General features: G+C 46.5%; 1 protein-coding gene across 13 annotated transcripts in view; it reads left to right on the forward strand.

Annotated features, from left to right (window-relative positions):
• The window catches only part of CELF4 (CUGBP Elav-like family member 4), a 996,171-nt gene that overhangs the window by 820,787 nt on the left and 149,529 nt on the right, over positions 1-25,855 (forward strand). For all 13 annotated transcript variants that reach the window (XM_075932760.1, XM_075932759.1, XM_075932762.1 and 10 more), the window contains one exon: positions 14,456-14,599. In XM_075932760.1, coding sequence (XP_075788875.1) covers positions 14,456-14,599 — 144 coding nt within the window. The remainder of the gene's footprint in view (positions 1-14,455; positions 14,600-25,855) is intronic.

Consider the following 25,855-nt stretch of genomic DNA (forward strand, 5'->3'; position numbering starts at 1 on the left):
CCGTCACAGTTTGGCCCACCTCACTACTGCTACCACCACCACTTGGTTCACCTCCTTGGGCCAGAGATGCCGGTAGCACCCCAGCAATAATATCCATTACGTCCTATAATAAAATAAAATAAAATCCCAGGGCAACATTGCCTCCCTTCCCCATTGTTTCATAAATGAACTAATAAATCAGATGTTTCTAGGCCCTGGAACAGAACGCCAGGCAGCCCGGCTGCCTGACAGGGGGTATGAATCATGCCGGCACCGAAGATGGCCTTTTGGGGCATAAGCACTCAACTGAGCTGCATTTCCTCTCTAGTCACATCTTCATAGCAGTGCAGGCATCTGGCAGGACAGCGAAGAGACCCAGGGGAGTTGATCGGCTTCAGTTGCAGTCTTTCTCTCTCTTTCTTCCCTTCAAACCGTTCTGCGCTGCAGAATTCATTACCTCCAAATGGGCTAAGAGGGATAAGCGATAGTGAGTCTCACATCCTTGCTCTAGACAAAAGGAGCTAATTGGCGCTATCATGTCCTTTTATGGCTCCAAAGGGAGGAAGGAACTAAATCAACAGGAGGAAGTGGCCGGGAGGAGGGGGCGGGGAGGGAAGAAAGACGTAGCAGCTGAACCTCGTAGAGGTCTCGATGTCGTCAGAAGGATCCCCCACGAGGTATTCCAGCCTCAACACCTGTCTCTTGTGAATGAAATTGGAACCTAGGAGGGCTGCAATAATTTCCAAGCACTGACCTTTCCTGAGAGACCACAGTCTTTGTCAACCTATGGCCCTGGAGATGTCAAACATTCCCCCTCTTGGAGGGCAGATTCCTGACCCAATGGAGAGGATTCCATTGGATAACCCTGAGATCCTGTATTCTTCCTTTGGAAGAGGAGGAACGGCAGTCCCAGGACTGGATCTTGATCGGGTTGATGGTTTCCTTTTCCTTTCTTCCACTTCTTTCTCACTGGGGTCCTGATCCAAAGCCAGTGGGATCTTTGCATGGGCTTTCGATCAGGTTTGAATCACTCTAAAGGCTTCTACCATTTCCCTTGAATGTCTGTCTTCCAGCCAGCTCACTCTTAGGGTGTGTCTAGACTACCTAGTTTTGTCGACAAAAGTGGACTTTTGTCGACAAAACTATACCAGCGTCTACACTACCGCTGAGTTCTGTCGACATAACGTCGACAGAACTCAGCAGTTTTGTCGACGCTGGTATACCTCATTTTACGAGGCATAACACCTTCTGTCGACAGAAGGTGTTGTTGCCTGTAACATTGCGTCCAGACTACGGCGTTCTGTCGACAAAGCAGCTTGCTTTGTCGACAGAACTCAATGTGTCTGGACGCTCTTTGTCGACGGAAGTTTTGTCGACAGTATCTGTCGACAAAACTTCCGTCGACAAAACGCGGTAGTCTAGACGTACCCTTAAAGAAGGATATCTTCACTTTCTGGAATGAAGAAGTCCCTGTGGAATATCTTCAGGAGTGAGCTCCCTTTCCTGTAGCCTATACACCTAGCTTAAGGAATCGGCATGTGCTTCCCCATTCCAGAACACCTTTAGGGTACGTCTAGACTACAGGCTTTTGTCAACAAAGAACAGCTAGACTACATCCAGTTTTGTTGACAAAGCAAGCCGCTTTGTTGACATGAGAGTGTGGATGCAAAGGACAGTGTAGATGCAATAATGCCTTCTGTCGACAGAACTCTGTCAACAAAAGGCATTATTCCTCATAGAATGAGGTTTACCGCCGTTGACAAAACTGCCGAGTTCTGTTGACATTATGTCGACAGAACTCAGCAGTAGCATAGACGCAGGTATAGTTTTGTCGACAAAAGCCTGTAGTCTAGACACACCCTTAGTTTAGATGACTTGACTAGTTTTGTCCAAAGGGGTCACATGAAGACTGAAGTAATTTTTAAAGGTTGAGGATGAGGTCAGATCACAATACCAGCTTTTGGATTAAACCAAGAGCCTCACAATGTGTGGTTGTGAAGGGTCCTGCTATATTTTTTGCAAGATTGGGTTAACCCAGCTGCCCACACCATATTCCAATGACTCCTTTTATGGCTCCAAAGGGAAGAAGGAACTAAACAGCAGGAGAAAGTGGAGGGAGTTCCTCAAAGCCTCTGTCAGTTTCACTCATTTCCTGCCCTCAACTCTAGCATGGTGGTGTGGTTCACTGTTCAACCGCTGCCACGTTTCACTCATTGATTCATAGATTTCAAGGCCAGAAGAGATAATTGTGGTCATCTATTGTGACCTATTCAATAGCCAGGGCCCGAGACCTTCCCCAATTAGAAAAACGTCTGGTCTTGATTTAAAAATTGTCAGTGACGGAGAATCTACCACAACCCTTGGTAAATTATTCCCATGGTTAATCACCCTCCCCATTAAAAATTGATGCCTTGTTCCCAGTTGTTTCCGATTCAATGGAAGTGAAGTCTTTTGCATAGAAAGAGCCAGATCCCCAGCTTCTTGAAATCAGCCTCACTCCATCAAAGTAAATGGAGCTATGCTGTTTTTACACCAGCTGAGCATATAGCGCCCTACTGCTGTTACCTTGGGTGCCTCAGTTTCCCTGTAAGTAAAATGGGAAATGATGATGCCAAGGCAATGTGCGATGAATTAACAGAATGAGGGCTGTCCAGAGTTTTGAGATCCTCAGATGGAAAGTGCTGGGGACGTACAAAGACTTGTTATCATTTAGGCTATCAGAGAGAAGCATCTAATGTAAAATGATACATCATAAAAGTGATTTGTAATACACTTCAATGTGCAGTATATTTATAACTAAATAATGGTATTGAAGTATTCCTTACCCCATGCAATACGCCATGTTTAAAGCAAGCCATCGGCAAAGTGTGTGTCACCCTAGTTTACTGGCCCTGCTTTAACTTTTGTTTCTTTCTAAAAAATCATTCCAGTCTAATCGACCGAAGTTCTTAAACCAAACCGTCACTTTGCTACCTCAGTGGCAGTGCTGGAGTATCCTAGGGGTCTATTCCTAGCTGAGCCATTGACTTGCTACTTGAATTTAGACAATTCACTTACCAGTGATTATGTCCTATCCCATTTTTGTCCCTCTGGCCTGTTTAGACTGCAGGTCAGATATGGTCTCTTGCCAAGTGTTTGTACTGTGCCAAATGCAAAGGGTCCTGACCATATCTGGATCTCCCATAGTATACATAATACAGCTGATCAAAAACTGTGTCCAAGATTTTTTTCCATACAAAATGGCTTTTTCGTACCACTAAGGTTTATTTTCACAGAAAAAATCCATTTTCCTTTTTAAAAAATCAGATTTTCATTGAAAATTTTTTTTTAAATCATTCAAAAAGGGGAAAAAAGAAGCAGATTAATTGGGGGTTTTCAGTATTGCTATGAAAACCCAATAAAGTTCAATAAAAGCGGGGGGGGGGTTGTCTTTTTTTGCCAAACTTCTTCATGAAAAAAATGTCACCGTGTCATGAACAATAATGCTTCCCTTTCAGTAGCACATGAAGTGATGTGCATGGCTCTGGCCTGTGTGGAATTTATTATAAATCAATTGAGCCATACAATCCAGTCCTGGATTACGATCCAAATTTTCCCCAATGTTACGTTATTTGGACTTGGGATTTTGATTCGGGGGCCATCTTTAAAATCTGAGGCAGGACCAGATTAAGAGTTGCTGAGGCCCTAAATTATGTCAAGTTTCAGAGGCCCCACAGCATTATTAAAAAAATGTGTATTATTCTAATAGAAAGGACAATAAAAATAAAAATAATAAAGTGTTATAGTTGCATGCGTATACACCAGTACACAGGTGATCTGAGGTAAATATCTAGCTATTACCAGTTAAAATCTGGTGCCGTTTCTCTACTAGTTAATGCTTCAGTTATCCTGCAGGAAGTAATTACTTTAGCTCAGAGTGCTACAAACTCACAAGTGCGTTGTGGGGGAGTAAGACCTAAACCAGGCATCTTCTCCAAATAAATTACAACTCAGGAGACCTGTGGATGGAAATACCTGCAGCTACTATCTCTGCTTAGACATTCCCTTACCACGGGAGAAGCATTATCAAAGGCCTCTGTCACTCTAGTGCTGGATGAATGTCTCCTGTTCCCTTCTGTCTCTGTCACCCATGGCACGAACATGTCTAAACTTTAACGGTAAAGTTAAATCGCTCTGTGTGGCTTCCTTCCCACTCATCTTTCAGATGAGACATGAAATTGAAACCTGAATATGAGAAAGAAAAAAACCCATGTCAGATTTTACAAGAGCTGGGTTGTTAGTTCTGCTGTCCTGGCCTAATTCCAATTTGTGTAATTACATTCACCCTATCTAACATTCCCTGTCCTCTGCAAGGTCTAATTGGTTACAGTGTTCTTTTTTACTTCCTGTCCTAAACTTCAAGGATATCCGAGTGTCTGTACAAACTGGTACCAGATGTTCAGCTAATGTAATAGAGCATCCTGGATTTCAGTGGATCTACACAGATTTGCATCAGCCACCATAGCCCTGTTTTCTGTCTTGGCAAGCAGCTTCTCCCATTGTCAGTCAGTGCTTAACTTCAGGCATATTGGTTTGGATGTATCGCCCTTCATGGCAAATCAGTTTCACAGCTGGGCATAGAATTCCAAGCCAAGATTTGTCAAAGTTAGGCACCTAATTTCAGATTGTGGCCTCTAAATAAGTAGCCTGATTTTCAAAAATGTCTAACGCCCAGCTGGGCTGAGATTTCAGAAGGACTCTCATTGAATGTGGGCACCTAATTCCCTTAGATACATTTAAATCCCAGCCTCGGAGCCTAACTTGAAGCAGCCAGAAACTCTTGATTCCCCTTATCTAACCAGTAATAGAGATGTAGTCTTGATCTTGCTGAAACAAAAGAAAGGACTATTCAGCACTTTAAGGACCAACAAGATGGTTTAATAAGTGATGAGCTTTCGTGGACCAGACAAAACTAACCACTCACTAACCAGTGAGCTGACCCCATTCATACCAGATAAAGACCACAATTCAGCAAAGCACAAAAGTGCATGCTTAACTCCAGTGGGTGTCCTCAGACAATTAACGTTAAGCATGGGCTTAAATGCTTTGCTGAATCCAGGCTGCAATTCATCAGTTTATAAAAATGATTGAAATATTACCAAGATGCATCACTGAGCCTAGAGGTCCTTATGCTTACAGGTCCTACCAAACACATATATATATATGAAGTATTGTACTTTACAGGGCCATAATTGCTCATGACTTTGTCACTGAATATTGTGCTTGAAGACATAGGTTTACCTAGAGCAGTACAGTATTATTTGGTCTTCTGTAAAGTTTACGCTTAATTTCTGTATACACTCCATTTGGAGGACCATAGCTAATTGGAAGCATGCCAGACATCTAGAGGAAAGATTTGTTTTCTTGCCCTTTTAATGAAATATCAATGGATGGCTATTTTATTTTTAGTTGAATATGAAATTTCACAAGCAACCTGTCAAGCATCCGTTTTCAAGAACGACTTTATTTCACACGTCAAGACAGGCTGGGAAATTAGGTTTTTTTTCCCCCCACCGAGGACTCTGATTAGGGTTTACAAAGTGAGTGTAGTGGAAGGGGTTTTTTACCTCCATTTTTTTCCTCTCACAGCACTGAGCCGCAGACTATCTGCCTGTAGTAAGGGGAGCAATATATTACCAACAGCACCAGGGGAAACAAACAAGGAGAGTCATGTTAAGTAGACTTGTCAGGTTAGGAATGACTGGGGAAGAATAGCTACCTCTTCTATGGTGTGTGTCGGCAGTAGATCTCATAGCATTTTACAAAGGAAGTCAGGAGGAAAGGAGACGGGCCCCAATTTTAGCTAGCCTGTCACACAGGAAAAGTAAGGAACTATCTCATGCTCGCTGTGGGCCTGGTTCGAAACCAATGGAAATCAGTGGCTTCTATAAGCTGTGGTCAGGCCCATGTGGCTCTTCCTTGTGGTTCAGCATTCTCCCTTCACCACAGCATGAGGGAGCTGTGTGGGGAATAACCAGACAAGGAGATGAGGTCGAAGGCAGGAGGTCTGGCGATGATCCTTCTGGCTTTAAAAGCAAGGAATCCATGAGGTGCAGAAATAATTAAGCCTTCCCCATCTGGAGCGTACAGCTGCTTTCAGCCTTGGATCTCAAAGCACTTTTCACACATTAATGACTTAAGTCTTGTAAACACAATTTGGGCTCTGGAAGGCGCCCAATCCCATGAAGTCCAACGGGAACTTGACTGTAGATAAGAGTATCCATGGGACCACTTCTAGTATCCTCATTTTGCAAAGGAGTTGGGCCAGAGTCTCAGCGGGTAGCCATGTCAGCTTACACCAACTCCGATTTTAACTGTCTTGGGAAGTGATCTGTTTCCACGTGCTGGCCCTATGGAATTTTGCACCCATATCCATTGTGAATCTGTCCCATTTAATGATCTTCATGATCCCACATGATGAATTAGAGGCAGCTGCTGGGGATGAAGTGTCATTTTATGCTTAGTGTATGCGCCTGTAATTTAGAATAGTTGGGTTCAATTCCTGAACCTGCCACATGTAAACTGTAAGGCCTTGCCTACGCTAACACCCACGACCACCCCAATGATGTAATCTACGCAACTTCTGAAGTGTCTTCTGTGAGGTAAGGTCGACTCCAGCTACTCTTCTCATCCCGGTAGAGTATTGGAGTACACGGCAGAGCACTCGGAGATTGATTTATCATGTCTAAGAAGATACAATAAATCAGTTGCTGATGGATCCATCGCTGAAGCATCGCTCCACCGTGTAATGAAAACAAGCCCTCGGCCATCAAAGTCTTCTGGATCTCAGTTCCTCATCTACAAAATAGAGATAACAACAGTCATCAGTGCTCTCTTTCCATCTTGGGTTTTTTAAGTGTAAATTCTCAATGGTAGGGACTGTCTCTTGCCGGTGTACGTACAGCACCTAGCACCCTGAGGTGCTGTTGTCATTTGAAATGTCTAAGCTACTTGTAATGCTGCTACTAATAACATTACCAAGGACTCCAGACTTCCAGGCCTTTTCTCTAACCCTCCCTTTCACACAGTAACTACTGTTACTTATTTCACAGTGGAATCCTTGTGGAAAATTCCCAGTGGCATTGACTTTGTTCTTTATGTGGATTAAAAGCAAAGCCCAGCTGTGGTGGAGGAGAAGATCTGCCAGCTAGTCATCCCTTGCTGCCAAGGTCTTGACAGCCTGGGCAAGCATTAGATACTTGAATACTGAGTCCAGATGTGGTCTCCTCATCTCAAAAAAGATATACTGGCATTAGAAATGGTTCAGAGAAGGGCAACTAAAATGATTACGGGTTTGGAACGGGTCCCATATGAGGAAAGATTAAAAAGATTGGGACTTTTCAGCTTGGAAAAGAGGAGACGAAGAGGGGAGATGATAGAGATCTATAAAATCATGAGTGGTATGGAGAAAGTGAATAAGGAAAAGTTATTTACTTATTCCCATAATATAAGAACTAGGGGCCACTAAATGAAACGAATGGGCAGCAGGTTTAAAACAAATAAAAGGAAGGTCTTCTTCACAGAGCGCATAGTCAATCTGTGGAACTCCTTGCCAGAGGAGGTTGTGAAAGCCAGGACTATAACAGGGTTTAAAAGAGAACTAGATAAATTCATGGAGGTTAAGTCCATTAATGGCTATTAGCCAGTATGGGTAAGGAACGGTGTCCTTAGCCTCTGTTTGTCAGAGGGTGGAGATGGATGGCAGGAGAGAGATCGCTTGATCATTAACTGTTTGATTCACTCCCTCTGGGACACCTGGCATTGGCCACTGTCGGCAGACAGGGTACTGGCATGGATGGACCTTTGGTCTGACCCCGTGTGACCATTCTTATATTCTTATATTTCAGATGAAGGCCTCATTTTTCCCCACCACCCACATAAGTTCACAAAGACAGTTAGTTCTCAGCATTAACAGAATTCAAAATGGCTGAATAAATAGAGGCGTAGATGCCAAATTACTCTGGGTTATAAATGAAGCAACAACCATGGAGAGCAAGTTTCCTTTGCATAGCATGGCATTTGTTGCATATTAATCTCGGGATAAAGTCCACGCTATATTTTTCCAGTGCTGTGTGTGAAGAGCTGCTGCTAAGGAGCCATTTGCGGTGCCCACGGTCAACTTAATTGGTTGTATAAAACCAACTGTACTGCACATTCTTGAGTGCTCACTACTGGCACATCGTCTTGTAACAATATTTGCATATATATGATATATATTTGCATATATAGAGACATCTCTGTATTACAGAGTAATCTTGTAACATGCCTCTTCTTTTTAGCTGCAGACAGCAGGCTTCCTTCCCTTCAAAATTTGGGTTTTGTTATACAGGCCACCCTCACTACAAGTCCCAGATACGTTCCAAAAAACTTGGACTTAGAGCGAAACAACTGAAAGCGGGGAATTTTTTCCCGCGACTGACAGCCATTTGCATATATTGGGTGGGGTTTTTTTGTGCACGACTTAAGAACGGGGAATGAGAGGACTTATAACGCATCAGTTTCTATAAGCATCAATGACTTTATTAAGGAACGGATGTATACTGGGGCGACTTATAGCGGGGACACTCTTACTTTACCAAATCCACCATTATTGGTAGATTGGGGTGTTTAATTATAACATAAGAACAGCCATACAGGGTCAGACCACAGGTCTATCAATCCCACTATCCTGTCTTCCGATGGCGGCCAATGCTAACTACCCCCAGAGGGAATGAGCAGAACAGGGAATCATCAAGTAATCCCATCCCTACCACACATTCCCAGCCTCTGGCAAACTGAGGCTAGGCACTCCATTCCTACCCATCCTGGCAAATATCCTCCATGAATTTTTCTAGTTCTTTTTTGAACCCTGTTAAGGGCCTGGTCTTCACAACATCCTCTGGCAAGGAGTTCCACAAGTTGACTGTGTGTTGTGCGAAGAAAAACTTTTGTTTGCTTTAAACCTGCTGCCTATTAATTTCATATGGTAGCCCCTAGTTCTTATGTTATGGGAACAAGTAAATAAGCTTTCCTTATTCACTTTCTCCATGCCAGTCATGATTTTGTAGACCTCTACCATATCTATCATATGCCCCCATAGGCTATGTCTAGACTGCAGGCTTCTTTCGAAAGAGGCTCTTTCGAAAGCATCTTTCGAAAGAGCCTCTTTCGAAAGAGAGCGTCTAGACTGCACGGAGAAATTTCGAAAAAGCGGCTTGCTTTTTCGAAAGAAAGCATCCAGTGAGTCTGGATGCTCTCTTTTGAAGAAGCCCTATTTACGTTGAAGAACGCCTTCTTTCGAAAGAGGAACTTTCGAAAGAAGGCGTTCTTCCTCGTGAAATGAGGTTTACCGCCATCGAAAGAAAAGCCGCATTCTTTCGAATTAATTTCGAAAGAACGCAGCTTGAGTCTGGACGCAGGGGAAGTTTTTTCGAAAACCCTGAGTCTGGACACAACCAAAGTCTCCTCTTTTCTAAGCTGAAAAGTCCCAGTCTTTTTAATTGTTTTGGGGTGGGGATTGTATTATGGTAGTACCTAAAGGAACATGCCAAGAGGAGGACTAGGTGTACTAGACTGACCAAATACATAGTTCCAAAGCCTGAAGAGACAGGACAAAAAATGGTCTGTGTGCATAGGGGAAAGATATCTGGAGAGCTGAAGCGATTTGATCAAGGTCTAATCTTGCCTCCTGTCTACTCCCAGTTTAGTACCCTCTCCACTAGACCACTCTGCCTCTTTGAGATATGTCCCAGGAGGTCACGATAATTCCCTTTACTCAGCTTCCAAATCGTGGGTCCTTTAAAACTGTTCTTCCTTGGCTGACCCAGCCTTGCTGTGTTAAGATTCAGAGCCGCGCTGAGACACCTACACTCCCCTGGTCCAAAGCCTCTCTCCAGCAGGGCTGCAAATAGGTTCCGATCATTAGATCCAGGTTACCAAACAGCCTCTTGGATCAGGGTTAATTAAACAAGCGTTGAAATCTAATTAAGGACTGGTCCGGGTGATAATTAGCAGGAAATGTATGCATTAAAATATTCATTTGTCAATGAGCTGCAATTAAGTGTGTGATTTGGGGAAGGATCAATAGCTACAACACGTGATTTAAAAAAAAAAGAGAAGTTGCCCAACCTTGAGCAGAAACTCTGGTGAATGTGGATTTTATTCTGCTTTGCTCTCTTAATAACTCCTGGATTCCACGCTCCCTCCATGAGTAGGGCATTCATCTCTCGCTCCCTTTGTTTTGCTAAGCCATTTGTTTCACTCCCTTGTTCTTCACCACATTGTTCAAGTGGGTTATAGATTTATTAGCCAGAGGCAGAGAGGGAGAGAGAGTGACAGGGCAAAAAGAAAGATTCTTCACCAATGAAAATCGCTTCCCATGCTACTAATCCTGGGGACCATCGCTCATTGTGTGGCCTCAGACTGGTTTCTTTAGCAATTTCATTCCTCTGCTATTTATTCCTTACAAGGAGCTGCAGAAGGCGTTGCATATGCATATATGCTGGGGCGCCTACCGACATATCTATTATGTATTTATTTGTATTATCGTACTGCCTAGGAAGCACAGATCAGGGTCTTCTTGTGCTGCGCATTGGACGTGCATTACTAAAGTATTCTATGAAGACATTGCTAACGAGCAGCAAAGCAACGCTGCCTGCAGTAGAATGAATATTATTGGTAGGAGAGGGAAGAAAGTGAGTTAACTGTATTCCTCCTTTTCCGTAAGGGTGCGTGTATGCTATAGGTTGACCTCTCCAGAACAGCACTCTCGGGACCTGACTGGTGCTAAACCAGAGAATTTGCCAAACCTGGGGAGATCAATATTGTTTAGCGGCATTTCTAACACTACCAGGCTATGTCTAGGCTGGCATGATTTTCCGGAAATGCTTTTAACGGAAAAGTTTTCCATTAAAAGCATTTTCAGAAAAGAGCGTCTAGATTGGCACGGACACTTTTCCGCAAAAGCACTTTTTGCGGAAAAGCGTCCGTGCCAATCTAGACGCGCTTTTCCACAAAAGAGATCGCCATTTTCGTGATTGGGGCTTTTTTGCGGGAAACAAATCTGAGCTGTCAACACTGGCCCTTTTACGCAAAAGTTTTGCGCAAAAGGACTTTTGCCTGAATGGGAGCAGCATAGTATTTCTGGAAAAAGCACTGACAATCTTACATGAGATCGTCAGTGCTTTTGCGGAAATTCAAGCGGCCAGTGTAGACAGCTGGCAAGTTTTTCCGGAAAAGCGGCTGATTTTCTGGAGAAACTGGCCAGTCTAGACACAGCCCCACTGCTTACTGGGCTCTTAGAAGACATTTAAGGGTAAATTAGAGCTAAATAACAGCACAGACCACTGAGAGCCAGGACTGGTGGCTGTAAACAAACTTTAAGGGACCACGGGAAACGTGGCCACACCCATGGTATGTGGACATCCGGTTCACTCAAATCATGCCGGACCATGGATGTTGCCAAACCAGAGAGTGCCAGAATAGAGAGGTTCAACCTTGAAGAGCAATTTGTGCCCAAGTTGCAGCACTCGCCAGTAGCAATGCCACCGTTCTGGTGCCAAATGGATGCTCCCATTCGAGTGGGTCAGACATGTTCTGAGGAAATGGCTTTGCTGGAACTGACGTTTCCGTGGCAATGGGTCGCTTTCGATGGAAGCCAGGTGCGTGGCCCATAGAGGCCTGCCTGGTTTCCTGACAGCCCACCTGCCTTCTGAGGTCCCTGGCCTGACTCTGCCGTAGGCCGATTCTCCAAGCAGCGGGCTGCCAAATTTCCCCGCCCCCTTGACAGCAGGCGCCTCAGCTACCTGCGTGGCTTGAGTCCTGGAAAAATCCTGCTTTGGCTCTTCTGTAACTAGATTTTTTTTTTCCTGATCTTTCCCGCCCACAAAACGTTTGCGGGTTTGACCTTTCACCCCAATCCAGGAGGAATTTTTTTCACAAATTCAAACCGTTCCATGGGAGGGAAATGAGACCTGCCATCCAGGTCTAGCTACCACCTGAGTAGCTGCGCCATGCTGGCTTGTTAGTGCACACAGGGGCCAAGGCAAGGCCCCCAATGTGAGATAAAGAGAGCAACTGCTCCGGGTCCAGGTGATTTAATCCGCTGCCCCCGCCTCCTCCACCACGGTAGCTGCCGAAGCCCCAGGCCCTTTCAATCTCCACCGGAGCCCCAGGTGGCGCTGAAGGGCTGGCGGGGGGAGGCTCCCAGTCCCACCCCTTCCACCTGAGGCTCCGCCCCTTCCAGGGGGCCCAAAACTGGCTCCCCCCCAGGCCTGACAAAATCTCTTGCTAGCCCTAGGCCCAACTTGTTGACATTGCTGCTACCACTGATACCGCTGCAAAGTGCTGCCTGTTGCTGGAATCATGATACTAAGGGCCAAGGGTCCAGGCAAATCAAAGCCAGGTTCTTGTGCCACTAAGACACTACAGGGAGCACCATGGACCTTCCCCCATTTCACAGTTGATTGCTGCCTGTCAGTCATCGTCTAGGATGCTCTGGGTTTGCTCCTTTGGATAGAGCATCCAGGCCTTAGGGGGTGAGAAGAAAACATAGTCCCATGGATGGAGCAGGTGGAAGGAAGTCTAGTTGCATGATCCGCTTGGATTTGCATGACTTAAAAAGACATATTAATGACCAGCTGCAGTTATGACGCATGTATTACACGTGCTTACCAAGAAGTCCCATGCGTTAGCTGCTCTGTAGTTCTGTTAAATATCAATGTGCCTTCCAAGTACTCTCTCCTGAGCCCAGCTGGGTGAGTTTTTCCAAAGTGCTTGGAGGTGACTTATCAGAACAGGGTCACTCCTTGGTTCTCCTTGCTGAGAACGTCCAATGCTCCAAACGAGCTTTCGTGCAGCTTTCCTAACTGCAGCTAACAAACTCTGCACTTATAGCAGGGTTTGTCATCCCCTGACTTCCTCTGAGGTCACCTCTCCCCTTCCTATAGTTCTCCAGAGAGAGGAGGAAACTCCGATGCACTTATCACCACTCCGTCTCATGCCGCATGAGGCTTAAACAGCTGCAGAGTGGGGGAGGGAGGTGCTAAGGTCTGAATCCAAAGCTCACCAGCGTTTCCCTACCTGACATAGGTGTAAAAATACTGAGGGTACGTCTAGACTACATGGCTCCGTCGACGGAGCCATGTAGATTTGTTTGTTCGGCAAAGGGAAATGAAGCCACAATTTAAATAATCGCGGCTTCATTTAAATTTAAATGGCCGCCCTGCTCTGCCGATCAGCTGTTTGTTGGCAGATCGGGGCAGTCTGGACGCTCCCCTGCCGACATGAAAGCCCTTTATCGACCTCCCCGGTAAACCTCATCCTACGAGGCATAACGGGGAGGTCGATAAAGGGCTTTCAGGTTGGCGCGGGAGCGTCCAGACTAGCGCGCTGAACCGACAAACAGATGATCAGCTGTTTGTCGGCTCAGCGCAGCAGCCGTTTAAATTTAAATGAAGCCACGATTATTTAAATCGCGGCTTCATTTCCCTTTGCCGATCAGCCTAATCTACATAGCTCCATCGACGGAGCCATGTAGTTTAGACACACCCTGAGTGAACAGCAATTGGGGGGAGCGAGGGACCCACCAGCAGGATCGGGCAAGGATAGAACTAACCTACTGCACTATAGAGACAATAAATCAGGCCGGATGCACCGCAGAAGTTAGTCAGCTTGTATCTCCCTTAACCACGACTCTCTGGTCCGACAAGATCCGTGATCCGGCAGGACTGTGGATATTCCTGGACCACTGAGCCCAGATAGAGGGAGGTCTGGCCACAGGGCAGGAGTGCAGTAGGGGGAGCCCTGTGTCAGGACGGGTGGAGGAACGGGCAGCACAGTGGGGAGTTCGGGCCCCAGTTACTGGGCAGTAGTCGAGGGGAGCTCCGGCCCCGGTGGCAGCCAGGGCGCTCTGGCCCGCGGAGTCATAGTCGGACATTCAGCAGTGGGGCCAAGCTGGAGCCCTAGGTGTGGGGCAGCAGTTCAGCACCAGCCATGAGGGGACCTCCCCGGTCCAGAAAATCCCCTCATTTAAGACCGGTCAGGTCCCAAGGGTGCTGGACCAGGGCAGTCCAACCTGTAGCCTCTCTGTTTGGATGCCTGCACTCCAGGGAGGGCTAACAGACCTGTAGTTTCGCTCGGGGGAAAAGAACATGCTCCACGCCTTGGCGGAGGGTATGTAACCTGGCGCAAGGAAGGGAGGAGCTGAGAGAAGAATAAGACTTGGGAAGATGGCTCCCTCTTCCCCTCGTGGTACAGGTTCCGTTTCCTCTTAGCTGCTGCTCTCCCCAGCCTGCTGCAGGGGGGCTGAACGCTCACAGGAGGCCGTCCAGGGATGTGCTGTCTTCAGACCTCACTAGCGCGGCGTCTCCGCCAGCCTCCGCGGCATGTGCAGGTGGGTTCTGCCAGGCACTGCTGGGAAAACACCCCAATGGTGTTGCTTGTGTTTCCCTTCCTGCAGGGGGCTTCCTCGAGCCTGGTGGTGAAGTTCGCAGACACGGATAAGGAGCGCACAATGCGGCGCATGCAGCAAATGGCAGGACAGATGGGCATGTTCAACCCGATGGCGATCCAGTTCGGAGCCTACGGCGCCTACGCACAGGCAGTAAGTAGCGGTACCGTTCTCTGCGTGTTGAGGAGAACTGGGGGAGCTCAGACACTGGGACACCTGGCAGGAGGAAAGAGGAAGGCAAAGAAAGAAGGACTTAGTGAGGCCTTCGTTAAACCGGCTCTGCGGAGACAGGTCAGGCACAAGTCCGAGCCACTGACCCATGCAGCCTGCTGTCGGCTGGTACATCTCCCAGACAGGTTCTTCCAGGTCTGACCAAATGACAGCCAGCCCCATTTGGACCCTATGTCCAAACCCTAACCACCAACGCCAGACACCACAACGTGTCAAGGGTTTGGATAAAATGGGACCTGAATCCAATTCCATCTCAGTTATTTAGTTTTGTATCACTCACGTCCGAACCTGTTTCAGGAAATGGTCTAGCCAGTACTTGGTTCTGCCATGAGGGCAGGGGACTGGACTCGATGACCACTCGAGGTCCCTTCCAGTCCTAGTATTCTATGATTTTATGAAACGGGAATCATTCTGGGTTTTGCCCCATAGCCTTCCCAAGCTGTAAACCCCACGCTGAACTGGATAGACCAGTGGGATGGCTCTCACATCTATTCCACCAGGCCCAGGTTTTCTGCAGTGTTTTCCCATTCTTTAGCCAACCCCCATGTTCAAGCACCCAAACTCAGTGGTTCATGTAGAAAATGGTGATCTTGGTCTTTTGCAGCTTCAGGGTCGGCAAAGCATGTTGTGTACTACACACACATACATGCACATGTGTGCACACACATGGTCTCTGCCCCAAGGAACTTAGATCTGGGTCAGACAGAGGCAAAATGGTTGAGACACACAGGCCAAAAAGTACCCAGGAGCTGAGCTTGTGCTTTGGACTCCTGGTCCATCAAGTCTCGCACTGTCTCTCTGATAGTGGCTGTTACCAGACGTTTCCGAGGAAGGGGTAAGAACCCTGCTGCAGACAGATGTAAACATGACGGGTGATTCTGGGGGCTTTGGCACTGGGTAGCAATGTGCACATGGAACAGCACAGATCTCTTTAGCTACTTAGCTAGCCCTCCTGGCCATTGCTTGGCTGTCTTCAATGGCTTTGATCCTTACACTCTGAGGTCGGGGGGGGGCTATTCTTCCTATTTCCTAGATGGGGAACACAGGCAGAGAGAGACCAGGGATGTGCCCAAAGTTATATCTAGAGGCTGTGACTGAGTCAGCCGTTCAAAGCAGACATATGGGCATCCTTTCCTGGTACCCCACCCATTATACCATGCTTCCTGCCCTATCAGCTTCCTCGTTGGCAGCCCCCTGCCATGACGTCCCGTCCTCCCTCTTTTGGAGGGAGGGACTAAGAAGTTTCCAGCCCCTCCTATGTGTTCTCAGCCCAACTGAACGCCCGGTAAGTCACACATGCCCTGCTCTGTATCCAATTGTCTCCCCTCTCTTCTCTTGCTCAGTCCCCGGCATGTGTGCCGTGATGAGTTTGTGGGGACGTATCCTATCGCGAGGGTCCGTGCCAGATGTGGACTGGCTGCGGCGCTTGCATATACACACCGTGACCATCCTAAAACCCTTTAATGTGCGGCCACGAAGGTTAGCTTTCAATAAAATATTTTCCACACTGCCACCTTGTGGCACAACCATGTAATACAGTTCAGCATTCCATCACCTCTCCCCTTTTCTGTTCTACTCTCTGGCCAATGATAGGATCACGTTATCATTGACGTCCAGGACATGTCAGTCCATTAAGTGTCTCTGAATCATATTGGTTTTCTAATTACATGACCCGAATGCACAACAACTTGGTCATCTGGCTGTCCCTTAGTTGCAATGACTGGCTGTAGTCAGCCTTCTTGCTCTACATAAGAATGGCCAGACTGAGCCAGACCAAAGGTCCAGCTAGCTCGGTATCTTGTTTTCCCACAGTGGCCAATGCCAGGTGCCCCAGACAGAGTGAACAGGACAGGTCCCCTGTCACCCATTCTCAGCTTCTGACAAACAGAGGCTAGGGACACCATTCCTACCCATCCTGGCTAATAGTCATTGATGGACCTAACCTCCATGTATATATCTAGTTCTTCTTTCAACCCTGTTAAAGTCCTGACCTTCACAACATCCTCTGGCAAGGAGTTCCACAGGTTGACTGTGTGTTGTATGAAGAAATACTTCCTTTTGTTTGCTTTAAACCTGCTACCTATCAATTTCATTTGGTGTCCCCCTAATTCTTGTGTTATGGGAGCACGTAACTACATTTTTCTTACCTACTTTCTTCACACTGGTCATGATATTATGAACTTCTATCATACCTCAGTTTCCTCTTTTCATAGCTGAAAAGACCCAGTTTTGTTAATCTCTACTCATATGGCAACCATTCCAAATCCCTAAGCATTTTTGTTGACCTTTTCTGAACTTTTTCCAATGCCAATATACCTTTTTTGAGATGAGCTGACCACATCTGTATGCAGTATTCAAGATGTGGACGTACCATGGATTGATATAGAGGCAATAAGATATTCTCTGTCTTATTCTCTATCCCTTTTTTAATTATCCCCAATATTCTGTTTGCTTTTAGACTGCCATGGTACCTTGTGTGGATGTTTTCAGAGAACCATCCACAATGACTCCAAGATCTTTCTCAAGTGATAATAGCTAATTTAGTCCCCATCCTTTTCTACATACAGGCAGTCCCCGGGTTACATAGATCCGACTTACATCGGATCTCTACTTACAAACGGGGTGAGGCAACCCCGCACTAGCTGCTTCCCCCCAGCAGACCAGGGAGACGCGAAGCTAGCGCCCCCCTCCCCCAGCAGACCAGGGAGACGCGGAGCGGCTTTTCTCAGCAGACACCTCAGCTTGAGAATAAAGGACTGAGGGAAGTGAGGTGTGGGAGAATAAAACTGAGCTCTGGAGAAATGTTTGGCTAGAGTTTCTTCTACAATATGTACCAGTTCCGACTTACATATAAATTCAACTTAAGAACAAACCTACAGTCCAGTCCCTATCTTGTACATAACCCGGGGACTGCCTGTATATTTGGGATGAAGTTTTCCAATGTGCATTACTTTGCATTTATTAACATTAAAATTCATCGGCCATTTTGTGAGGTCCTTTTGAAGCTCTTCACAGTCTGCTTTGGACTTCACTATCTTGAGCAGTTTAGTATCATCTGCAAACTATGCCACCTTACTCTTTACCCCATTTTTCAGATCATTTATGAATATGTTGAATAGGATTGGTCCCAGTACAGACCCCTCTGGGACACCACTAGTTACCTCTCTCCATTCTGAAAACTGACCATTTATTCCTACCCTTTGTTTCCTATCTTTCCGGTTATCAGTCCATGGGAGAACATTCCCTCTTATCCCATGACAGCTTACTCTGCATCTGCCATCTAGAGACCTTGCTCTGTTGATTCTTTTTTTCTGGTGAATAACTGTAGCTGTTGACAGTTTCTGTTGAGCTCTCCACTGTCGGTCTTAATCACATTATCTGGGCACTTGAATTCCTTTTCTTTACAACAGCTGAAGTTGTCTATCCTTTTTCTCCATCCAGTTTGACATGTACACAGTCACCAGGTTTCAGACCCAACAGTTCTCTGAATGATGTCTGTTGTAAAAGTATTCATGAGCACTTTTAGCCTTCTTATCCAATTCGGCTGCTTTCTGCATGTCTGGCCACGTTAGAGAGAGATTTTTGCACCACGTTGAAAGAGTAGTTCTGGGTTGTGTTCCCATCGAGAGTTATTTTGAACTATATTGAGTGGCTGGTATTGGTGCTGATCTGTAGTTGAGAAGAGCAAGCCATGGTCTTCCTGCTGTAGGATTGCCTTGGTTATCTTTACAACTCTCTCAATCTGTCCATTCACTTGTGGATAATGTGGGCTCCGAGGTGTATTATCAAAATCATATTTCATTCAGAATGACTTAAATTCTACTGCAGGAAATTGTGGTCTGTTGTCTGTCACTAGTTGGTCTGAAATATTGAAAGGAGCAAAAGTGCACTTTAGTTTCTCAATTACACTTCAACATATTTTTTTCTTCCAATACATTATTTCTATGTACCTGGAAAAGTAGTGGTAATCCCACCAGGTAATCTTCAAAAGCAAAAGCTCCCAAACGGTGTGATGAATGTAGTCAGGTTAGCACTTTCTTTGGTTTAAGGAATTTGCCAGAATCTAACGAAGCATTGAACTCAGAAAATACTGTAACTCCATTTACTTTGGGAGGCAGTCGTCCAAAGTTAGGAGGTTATGGGGGGGTTTCCCCACAGTCTTTTAAAATCCACATAGGTTCGTATTTTTCCATTTTTCTATTTCACTGGTACCACTGGGGCAGATCACACTGTAGGCTCAGAAATTTTCTCCATTCTTCCAGTCCAATATATTCTCCTTAAGTCCTATGAAGTAATGGGATAGTAATCCTGTGAGGCGTGCGTACACTCTGTGGTTCAACGTTGTCTCTTTCAGTGATTTGTATTGGATCGCCTTTCAGAAGTGTCCCTTTTAAAGTCAATAGTCATGCCACAAATAGTCAGTTTCACTCTGCAGGCAAGCTTTATGTCATCGTAAGTGATAGACCCCTGGAAAAAAGGGTCTTGATTGTCTGTAATACGAGCCAACTTGCTGACTGCTTTGGTGCCGCAAACAGCTGCAAAATGTCCATATTTCATGCATTAGTTATGCAGCTGTGTGCCCGTGGCTGAACATGCATCATCTCTTGGGATATAACTTTTTCCACACCTTGTGCATGTCGGCTGGAATTTGTCCCTCTTTGCCTGAGCATTTCTCTCTCCTTGCCTCGGGGGCTTTATGATAATGACTTTTAACAGTCAACTCACTGCTTACAGTTTCTAAACTAGAGTCAGGTATTTCAAGATTGCCAGGTTGCTCTAGGTGCTGTTGTCTCTCCAGTTTGGGCTTCTTTGCTCTCAGTATACCTGTGGTGAGGGTTAACTCCCTCTTCAGTTGTAGCTGCTGTGAAAGGGTTTATCTGTTAACCTCCGACCTCTCCTTAATATTTTCTTGGTTTGCTTTCCCAAAATCACTGTTTTCAGCCAGCGTAGACAGACCTCTAATAAAATATTCCGCTTTTCCCTCTGGCTCTTGAATTCTCTGGTGGAAACACCACAACCAGGCAGAACAGGTTCAGAGTGAGGCAACCACTAATGCAGGGGCTTGGGCCTGCATTCAGGCCGAGCAAAGAGTCAATAGGCCCAGGCCCTAGATCAGGGCAGGGCAGCAAACAATTCAAGTGAGCTCGGCCTATGCTCAGGTTGTGCATGAAGGCGTTTGGTCCAGGAACGGGGAACTAACGCAGGCTCAGTGGGTACCAAGGCTGCAATACGCGCCAGCTTCAGGGAACGAAGCCTCTAGCAGGGCCTGGGGCTGGGATCGGCCGTGGTCCTGGCCAGTCCCCTCTTCCTGGAGGTGCGTGCCAGCCTCTCACCTCAGGAACTCGAAGGAGACGCCAGCGGTTGGCACTCAACGGGGCTCTCAGCTCCAGCCTTTATACTTCTGGCCCCACCCCTCTGCTTCCTGGGGGCGGGGCAGGCTTGGGGTGGTCTTCCCCTTCCTGGTCAGAAGGGAGCCAAGCTGTCTCACTACACTGTGAAAATCCGTACCCCTGAGCAGTGCAGTCACCCTGACCTAACTGCCCGGTGCAGGGCGGTTCTCCATAGCGGGGTTTCTCTGTTTTACACACAGTCAATAGAGGTGAACTAGGCGTCGCCTAGAGTGCCAAGATAAACGGCCGTTGAGGGCTTTGGAGGCAGGGGCGCCGATGGCGCGTTTCGCCTAGGGCGTCAGTTGCCGGCAGCTCGTCTAGGGCCGCTCCTGCACACAGTGCCACCGAATGCAGAACGATGTGCCCCACTTTAGCTTTCTAAAAACATCCTGGAAGCCCCAAGAAATGACCCCTGCCTCATCTCAGGAGTGCACAGCTGCTCTTTCTCACTCCTCCCCCATCCACTGAACTCCCCTTTTGTGCCCCGTCTCCTGTTTGTTTTATTCCCTAGTTGTTAGGAGAGGAGAGAGTCTAGGCTGTGTAGACAGTGCCAAATTTCAAAATAAGGCACTATTCCGATAAATCCCTTAACCCTCGTGGACGCCGGAATAGCACGCTCGCTATATCAGGAAATAGCGGGCACATTTAAAGATGCGGCGTTGCTATTTCGGGATACTTCTGATATTCTGAAATAGTGCCTCAGTCTAGGTGAACCCTGAGAGCTGACAGGTAGAGAGATTCAATTGTTACTTCCCAAAGCAAGTCAAAGCAGAACCATTTCCTTTCTTTCTTTCTTTCTTTCTTTCTTTCTTTCTTTCTTTCTTTCTTTCTTTCTTTCTTTCTTTCTTTCTTTCTTTCTTCGAACCCAGACTTTCTCTCTCTCCCTCCCTCCCTGAAAACATTCCATTGCCTTGTATTGGGCAAAGTCTGCCAAGCAGAAGTGTGGATAATTTCAGAGGTGACCAGATCCTACTGTAACTCTCTTGGCTGCAGCAGGAGTGGAATCTATATTTATACCAGGGTTGCTGCAACAGACAATGCCCATGCTCAGGGGCTCATCTTCAGTGTGCCTTGCCGTAGCTGGAAAGGGACTTCAGGGGTGACTGAATCCCTCTGGATTTACATCAACGTACCTGACAGCGGAGTCTGGCCCTTTACTTTTAACAGCAAGCATTCCCATAGATCCATTTTCCCCTGCAGCAAGCCAAGGAGATTAGGCTGGGAAGACGCTTGAGTGAGGATTTATCTCTAAAGAAAGAGGAAGATTTACTGAGCCTCCTCCTGCTTGCACCCAATGGATGTTTTTTCATCTACTTCAGAGGGAGTAGAATTGGGTCTGGCCCTCTTTTTCTGGTAAATAAGTTCCGGAGGAGAGGAGGGATACGTTTTTGAACTCAGCCCCTCAGCTCTGACAAGCTGGTGACACCAATTACCCGGGGACTTCCGAGCTGCCTGAGTGACAGGATCACATTTCTGTGTGGTGTCTGCATATCTGAGAGTCGCTGGGAGCCCGTCTCTCAATCAGCTGAGCCATCTCTGCCTCTCTCTATCTGTTTCATCGCCGCATCACACACAAAAGAAAGAGAGTGACGTGCTCAGGCTGGGAGGTGTCCCGTCGGTCCTGGTTCATCCACATCGGACTGCCAGCTCTTAGATACTAGGGTGATTGGCACCTTAGAAATACCAGCCAGAGAGATAGAGAGAGCGATAGAAAAAGAGAGAAGGGGGAGTTTTAGTCTAGTGTGAAGATGCTAGGTACATTTAAGAGCTCAGCCTGCTGCCTGGATGGAAGGCTCCAGCTAAAATAAAAAGAAGCTTGGCCTAAAATGTCTGGCACTCCGGGCACAGGGGATCATTCCCCGGCTCCGCCACCGACTTCCAGTGTAGCCTTGGTCAGATCATTTAATCTCACTTTATTCCTCATTTCTCCCAGCCACAAAATGGTGATGACAATCCTTATTCAGATTGGAAGGCCCTTAGGTTAGGGACAGCATTGTGCAGCCACCATCTTGGTGGGGGACCAGTAGATGCTACCACAGACAATATTAATACCTCAGTGGGTCTGGATAAGGGTCTGGAGACTGAAGTTATACCCTCAGCCTTGCCTCCTTGCGATGCCGTTGGAGGTGAACCTTGGGCCTCATTCTGCGCTCTTGAAGAAATGGGAGATTTTGCACTGGCTTCAAGGGAGTTGGCTTAGGTCCCTTTGGAGCGTCTTCTGAAGGGTCAAGGGAAGTGAGACACATCACTTAGCCAGGCTGCACCCTTTCTGTGACCGCTACGCTGGGACGTGAAGGTTCCAGCTCTCTTCCACACCTGGCTTTTGTGTCCCCGTCCTCATGGGGCATCGGGCAAGGGCATGACCATGGAGCTGGTCCTAATGACACAGATGTCCTTGTCACTCCAGGGACAGAAAATTGCATCAGCCTCTCTTTGCTAACAATATCATAAGAGCCAAGTGCCACCGCTTGACAAAAGCTTTTACTCCACAGACCTCTTGGGTGTTTGTGTCCCACCTGAATCTTCTCACCCCATTTAACCAGCCCTCCCTCCATCAGTGGGAAATTATTTATTTTATTTGATACTTCAGCAGCATGCACACTGCGCCGCATCTAAGCCATCTGTAATAGAAATCAGCCTATTAAACGCACTACTAGAGATCCAGTCCAGATTAGCTACCATACCAGAGTTAGTTTCGCTCTTATATGTCTGAATTAAGAAGACGCTAAGACCTTAGAGATCCCCATATACTGCTGCCCCCCACCAAGCAGATCGGAAATCATTTGCAGATCAACCAAAAAGGGCAGGAAAGACGGCTGGGACAATACAGAAAAGCCAGCACAAAAAGAGGGCGTCCCTGGAGGGTGACAGCCACAGATTGCATTATTTATTTTAAAAAATATATATATTTAAAATGAGAACAAAGCCATCTATCAAGTTTGCATAAAAATGACACATGAGTGTTTGTCCTGGCTAAATTCCAGACCAGAGTCATAACCAGATTTTGCCGCACAGACAGGCTGTGTCTAGACTGGCCAGTTTTTCCGGAAAATCAGCCACTTTTCCGGAAAAACTTGCCAGCTGTCTACACTGGCCGCTTGAATTTCCGCAAAAGCACTGACTTCCTACTGTAAGAAATCAGTGCTTTTTGTGGAAATACCATGCTGCTCCTGTTCGGGCAAAGGTCTTTTTCCGAAAGACTTTTGTGCCAAAAGGCCAGTGTAGACAGCAGAGATTTCTTTTCCACAAAAAAGCCCCGATCGCAAAAATGGCGATCAGGGCTTTTTTGCGGAAAAGTGCATCTAGTTTGGCCATGGATGCTCTTCTGCAAAAAGTGCTTTTGCGGAAAAGCATCCTGCCAATCTAGACACTCTTTTCCGTGAATGCTTTTAACGGAAAACTTTTAATGTTAAAAGCATTTCCGGAAAATCATGCCAGTTTAGACGTAGCCACAAAGCGTGGGTTTGCAGGCTAAGAATGGCACTGGGGGCGAGGCAGGGCACTTTGATTTTTCTGCTTCATCTTAGGTGAGTCATTTACTGTCAATGACTCCCAGGTCCCCAAATCGCCCATCACCCAGGACTGTAGAGATTTCAGCCGGCTGCAGACCGTGCAGTGTGAGGGAAAAATGTACCGCTAGAACTTTTAGCCCTTTGATTTGGAAGCTCAGGCCCCGCCCAGGTGAACGAAAGGAGAATCATGTCTAAGAATGTCAGATCCATGACGCGACCGGGGTGAATAACGAGGGGGAAATGATTCCATCGACTTTTATTTCAAAAGACTTCATGAAATGATTCAGTTAGAATACTCACTCATTATTCTGCGAGCTCTAAGGACGGGGGAAACCTGTCTAATATATGTATATCTCACAAAAATGGGTGGAATTATTTGATTAATTGTATTTGGATAGCTTCAGGGGGTAGCCAAGTTAGTCTGTACTTGTATTTGGCCAGCCCTGCCTACGTCACACAGTTCTGCCATTCTAATGCAGAGGGAGCGGATCGGTGGGCATAAACACTAGCTAGATCCTGACGGTATTTACCTGGCTCCCTCATACGGATGCCGCGTGGGTTACCAGTACTTAGTGAAGTGTTTATGTAGCACTTTGGAGGTGGTTAGTGCTAGCTGGGAGCAAAAGAATAAGAACACGGAACAAGCAAAACGTTGGGCCATGCTAGATAATAATATGTGTATGTCTTGATCCTCTGCTATGCTTTTCGGTAGCTCTCTTCCCTTTGTCAATTTCCACGTTGGCTAGGAAGGACTTTTTGTGTGACTTTGGGCCAGGCATTCAGTCTCTGTGTGCCTTGGCTCCCCACCTGGAAAACAGGGATAATAATACTTCCTTTCTCTCACTGTCTGTCGCGTCTGTTTTGTAAGCTCTTTGGGCCAGGCGCTGCCTCTCACTGTGGGTTTATGCAGTACTTTGCATAATAAAGCCATGATCCCAGCGGTAGCTTGTAGGTGCTATTGTATTACAAATAATTCATAGTAATCAGCGACGTTTATGCAATGCATTAGTGAGGGGGCTCTGTGCAGGCCCTAACAGAACCCTGGCAGACCGGTAGGAGAATGTGTTACGAAATCTAGCTGGATTCTGCAAAAAGCATCTTTTAACGCAGACAAATCCCAACCAATTTTCACCAGGCCACATGCAAGATGTAGTGCAACCTAGGAACTCTTGCTGTCCAATTTCAAGTGTCTGCCATCGAACACCATCAAGCTAAGAGAGTACAGACTAAGTTGTGAACTGTTGGGCTACGTCTAGATTGGCATGATTTTCCGGAAATGCTTTTAATGGAAAAGTTTTCCATTAAAAGCATTTTCGGAATAGAGCATCTAGATTGCCACGGACACTTTTCCGCAAAAGCACTTTTTGTGGAAAAGCGTCCGTGCCAATCTAGACGCACTTTTCCGCAAAAAAGCCCCCATCGCCATTTTCGCAATCGGGGCATTTTTGCGGAAAACAAATCTGAGCTGTCTACACTGGCCCTTTAGCGCAAAAGTTTTGCGCAAAAGGACTTTTGCCCGAACGGGAGCAGCATAGTGTTTCCGCAAGAACACGGACAATCTTACATGAGATGGTCAGTGCTTTTGCGGAAATTCAAGCAGCCAGTGTAGACAACTGGCAAGTTTTTCCGGAAAAGCGGCTGATTTTCCGGAAAAACTGGCCAGTCTAGACACAGCCTTATGGTATCCTGGAAGAGTGTATTATTGCTGCCACCTTCATTCTTGATTATGTCATCACCCTCTTGGTATGTAGCCATGTCGGTCCCAGGATATTTGAGACAAAAGGAAGGTGAGGTCATAGCTTTTATTGGACCAACTTCTGTTTGGGAGAGGCTATTGCCTCACCCATCTTGTCTCTCTGCGGCCATATGTGGGTCACTTTTTCCCTTCAAATTAAGATACACAACTCCAGCCACATTAATTACATAGCTGGCATCAATGTACCTTCATTTGAGTTTCTTTGCGGTCTCCACAGTGGGAGGGTGACAGGAGCAAATACTCCTGTCAGCTTCCTTTACTCCTCGCGAGGAGCAGGAGTACCAACACCAAGAGGGGCATACTCTGAGTTTGATTTGGAGGGTCTTTACTAGACCCACTAAATCAAACTCCGGAAGATCGACCACCACAGCAGAGATCTTCTGTGTAGTGAAGATATGGCCTGACCCATCAGTTGGCTCAGAGGTTCTTGAAAAATTGGCTCCTGGGCAGAGAACAACCCTGCCAGATTTCAGCCAAGAAAGCTAAATAAAAGTGATAAACAAGTGAATAGAAAAGAAAT

The sequence above is a fragment of the Pelodiscus sinensis genome, chromosome 6 (genome assembly GCF_049634645.1).
Source record: "Pelodiscus sinensis isolate JC-2024 chromosome 6, ASM4963464v1, whole genome shotgun sequence".
Classification (NCBI taxonomy): domain Eukaryota; kingdom Metazoa; phylum Chordata; order Testudines; family Trionychidae; genus Pelodiscus; species Pelodiscus sinensis.